This window comes from Notothenia coriiceps, unplaced genomic scaffold (assembly GCF_000735185.1).
Source record: "Notothenia coriiceps isolate Sejong01 unplaced genomic scaffold, NC01 NC01_scaffold00027505, whole genome shotgun sequence".
In the NCBI taxonomy this organism is placed as follows: Eukaryota; Metazoa; Chordata; class Actinopteri; order Perciformes; family Nototheniidae; genus Notothenia; species Notothenia coriiceps.
In genome coordinates, this window is record NW_011360206.1 from 1 (window position 1) to 4665 (window position 4665).

The window sequence follows — 4665 nt, forward strand, 5'->3', positions numbered from 1 at the left end:
GCAGAGCACAGTGCTCCAGTGGCAACTACTTTGCCTGGGGCTCCTTCACATCCATACACAGGAGTGTATCACTGCACACATGAGTGCAAACACACCCGAGATGTCAATCAAACTAATTGCAAGTGAGCCTGCATGGCACCCAGAGAGGTGAATTGGAAAGAAGATAAAGGTTTTAATCAACTGTGGATTTCAACCGCTTAGCAGTAGCGGCAGGGGGGAGGGGGGGTCTACGTGAAGGCGCTGCAGGCGCGTCACCCTGCCTGGGCTTCCCCCTAACAATACAAAAAACCTTTTAGCAGAACATGAAAACAAAATGTATAAACAGTATATTTCATCATTTATATATATATGGAAAAAATATAAAACAAACAGCCAAATCAATGTCTTTTTTTGCTTTTGAAAATGTGAACATGTTGTTTCTTTACGTATATATAGATTTGTCTTTTCTTAAACGATAATACGTTCACAAAATACAATGGCAAACCAGTTTGGAGATAATCTAAATATGTCGTTCATAAGGTGGCAAATGTAATGACCGAGGTAACGGGTCATAAACATGGAGCTTAGAGAAAACACAAGAATGACATATATACATGAACACACAAAAACAAATAGAAACAGCTGAGCAAACATAACAGAGCTACCATTTTACCATCAGGTGGGAAAAGACTGCACTGTGAAATGGGCGAGCGAGCGAGTTTATAGCTGGTGTTGGTTTCCAATAATTCTGGGGGGGAAAAAGAATCTGTGTGAACTGCCAATAAAGATTTTAGCATGCATTTGAGAAAACATTCAATAATGAAGAGAGTAAATGCAGAATCAGTATCACATATATAGTATATGTGTCTGTTCGTAGAAACAACATTTCAACCTATTTCAGTACACTGTAATAAAGTAGAGCGCGGCCCCAGGTGAAAAACAGTTGGTCCATTATCACTACAGAGTAAACATCTGTAAACTTTTTGGGCTTTCGACAATTTATTTCCTGCCTGAGCCAACAAGGAGGCGGAAACTCAAATGAACACATTCAAAAGACAAATCAGACATTTTTACCTTTCCCCCTCTCGACTTCTCAGTGACAATGTTACGTGGCGGACTCTCCGAACAGCTGGAGTCAAAGCTTTGCTTGCATGTTGCCAAGTGAAGAAAGTGTGCAGTGCACATTGAACAACAAGGAGTGACCTGATCAAGTGCTTATAAATAATTTCTCCAAAACTCTTAGAGCAAATAATGGTTCAAAATGGGGGTAACCATATTGTGTGTGATCAAATGTTTGCTTTTAGTTGTTCTTATTTTCTTTTAGAAGTTGTAAATGAAAAGGGCTCGTGGAAGGTAGCAACATTTTCACCTCAATAGCACCAAGTGCCCCGTGTCACACATACAGTGCAAGTGCCTCACTTTTGGTTTTCAGCCCTCCCCCTTTGGTTAACAGATGATCAAGATGCGCCGTAAACACAAAGATATTTTGTTTCCTTTAGGAAGGTGTAAAGGTTGGCTGAGGAGGAGGGCAGTCTGTCTCTCTGTGTGTGGTCAAAGGTGTTTATCTGTTCGTGGCCTCGCATGCTGACTCCATGCTTCCAGTGCTGTCAGGAAGCCTTTTTAACACACTTTCTGCAGGTGGTAGGTAAACAGTGTTGGTTTTGCCAAAAAAAAATACATCAACAACAGTAAACATGGTGAACACCTCAACAAAAACAAAGAAATAGAGAATAAGATACAGGAGCTTTTGGTTGCAAAGTGAAAGAGAGAAGCTATTGAGACTGTGCTGTTCTGTATAACTCCATGTGTCAGCTGCTGGTTGTTGCTTTCTTTAGAATCACATCCCTGATAAAGCAAAGGAAATGAATGAACTGGATAAAAAGTGACATAGAAAACGGATTGAGTGTGAATACCTGTGTTTGTTTGTGTGTGTGAACGCATGGTCCATCTGCTTTCCCTGACTGTAAATCGTATCTTTTTTTTGCATTGCTCGTTCACCATGTGTCTCTCTCTTCCTCTCCACGTGTCAGCCGGCCCTCTCGGCTCGGTCGTACATTCCCAGCGGCTGTCAGGAGCGAAGAGCGGGTGAGGAGCCGGTAGAGAGGCTGGCATGTCGGTGATAAAAGATCACCTCAAAAGGTCCAGAAATAAAACAAGACACAAACAAGTCTAAGGGAGAACAAAAACTGCGAGCTTTACCGCCATGCTTTCACGTTCTTCAAAAATGGCAGCAAAGAGGCCCAATCTTCTTTTGGATAAAAAAGTGAAGATTCTTTTCTTTTACTAAAACACACTCCTTCTTTGACTAGACTTTCCATTTAAAAACCAGAGCTTTACAAAACATAGAAAGATGCAACACTGAACCCAACATAAAAAACAGGAAACATCTTTAGATCTATATTTTCTTTACACTGTTTAGCTGCATTGGGGTTTCCCAAAAACTGGGAATGGTGGGAATGGCGAGGACGGCAATGTGAAAGGTGACTCTGCTTTGGTCCCTTCCCCAGCTGGAGTTCAGTTGAGCTTAGGGGGGGGGCTCAGGGGTAGAGCCAGAGTTTGACGGACAGTTGCGATTTTGAGCTGAAGAAAACCAAATGCATGCAAAACGATGCCCCTCCCCCTTTTCTCTGGCCAAAGGCAGCCGTGCACGTTGGCGTGGCGCTTTGAAGTTGGTGAGGAACGTTCAGTCGGTGAATCTCTGGCAGGCTTTCTTCCAGCGGCAGGCGGTGCACCACATGTCGCGGTTCTCCATCCCGTACACCTTACGGCACTTCTTCCCCTCACCGCGCACCTTCCGACTGTCAGGGAGAAGTGGAAACATTATAAATCATCATCTGTTTAAATGATCAAGTGCACGCACTATCATTCGAAAAACCAGTGGTAAAAAAAACATTCCTTTTTAAAACATTGAAATCAAATTGTTAGACTACTAAAATACACAAGCAACATGAGATGATCACTCCCTTTGTACAGAGCCAGGCTAACTGTTTCCATCTGTTTCAAGTCTTTATGCTAAGCTAAGCTAACCAGTTGCTTGCTGTATGAGGGTTGTAATCACACTTCTTATGTGACTCAAGAAAGCATATAATAGTTGCATTTCTCAAAATGTCAAACTATTCTCCTATGTTTTGCCTTTTCTAATTGCAGCTAAACACCCATCAACAAACAACAAGGTTGTGATGTGTTAAAAAGGAAACAACACATAAATCATACAATCTAGAGTGGATTTGGTAGATCAGAGGCTGATTTATCAAAACTTCTCTTTAATTAAGAGTCATTGAGCTGATTTGAGAGTAAATATGTTAGATTATTTTCACTCAGTAAGGTTGAATTAAATAGAGAATTAGCTTAGGTATGCATTGTCGATGGTAATATTTATTATGAGCTTTCGGATTGTTTGCTAAAAAAGGAAATGTCAGGTAAGAGGATCGGGTACCTGAGGGCGGTGGTGGCTCTGGGCGGGGACGAGAGGACGGCGATGGTTTGGGAGCGCTGTTCACCGAAGCCCTGGCTCTTACTGGGGGACACCTGGAGGGGGCAGAAAAAGTGATGTATTATAAGGGTCCAAATGTAACTGTGCATGTGGCTGAGAATAAATGTTTAAGTTTCTCACCGTGGACCCGGTGAAAGTGACGGGCGGTGACTGCCAGGAGATGCTGAAGTTGGAGCTGTTGGTGGGGGTGAAGCTGGTGCAGGCCGACCCGCTGGAGCTACTGTTGCTGGACGGGATGGACACTGGAGCTGTGGCCTGAGGGGGGAGGACAAAGCAGGAAATGGTGAGATTTTCTACCAAAAAGGATCTATTTACACTTATCAGCAGCATTTTATATGGCCTATCAGAAGCCTTCCTCATCATGCTCAATGTCATGATCTGTCTGTTTTATTTGGAAAAGTATTCCCCCTCTGTGTTAGGTCTGTTTCTACTTCCTGTCTCTGTGTTCTCCCTCCCCCTGTTTGATTACCTGATTCTGTTCCCCTGGTGATGCTCCTGCCCAGCTGTGTCCTTGTGATTATTTCTGCATGTATTTAAAGTGGACCTATCATTCTATATTTGAAATATATATTGTAGGGCCATACCTATATAAAACATGTCTGTGAAGTTTTTTTTTCAAAATCCCAAACAGATCACACATTGTAGCCATGCCTCATACTGCTCAAACCCCTCTTTTGAAGCCCTGTTAGAGAAACTCAGATTTTGGGTCCTTAGCTAAAAAAAAAAAAAAAGAGGAGGCGGAGCTAATGCCTGATCAGAATTCTACCGGAGATAAAGTTACATTTGGTTGTGATAAAACGCCATCCTGTTTAAACCACGTCAAGGATTATTTCTGAAATAGTATGGAGCTCAAATGCTTTTTCTCTTGCAGGTTTATCACAAGGTGAGTTCCTTTTTTTATTTCCTGCTTTTTAAACACAACACAGCAGTGATTCTCAAATGGGGGTACGTGGACCCCTAGGGGTACGTTGGGGTACTGCAGGGGGTACGCCTACGTGAGGTTAAAAATAAATAAAAGGTTGATTAAAAAAATACCACGCATGATTGCAAAAATAATCTTAGTATAATAAGTTAAATAGAAAACACAATTTTATATAAAATATTCCTAGAACCACTAAGGGGGTCCTCATATAAACATGTTACATTTGTGTATTGTATTTATAGTTTTTAATAATATATCATTTTGTTCATTG

At 41.7% G+C, this 4665-nt stretch overlaps 1 protein-coding gene across 1 annotated transcript; it reads right to left on the reverse strand.

The window, feature by feature from the left end:
• Positions 1–6: 6 nt before the first annotated feature.
• On the reverse strand, positions 7–3765 carry LOC104957634 (zinc finger protein 704-like; the record flags this gene model as incomplete). The annotated part of the gene is made up of 3 exons (XM_010785277.1): positions 7–2777; positions 3416–3507; positions 3593–3765. Coding segments are annotated over 3 exons (380 nt in total), but the record flags the coding sequence as incomplete, so codon positions are not given.
• Positions 3766–4665: the final 900 nt, after the last annotated feature.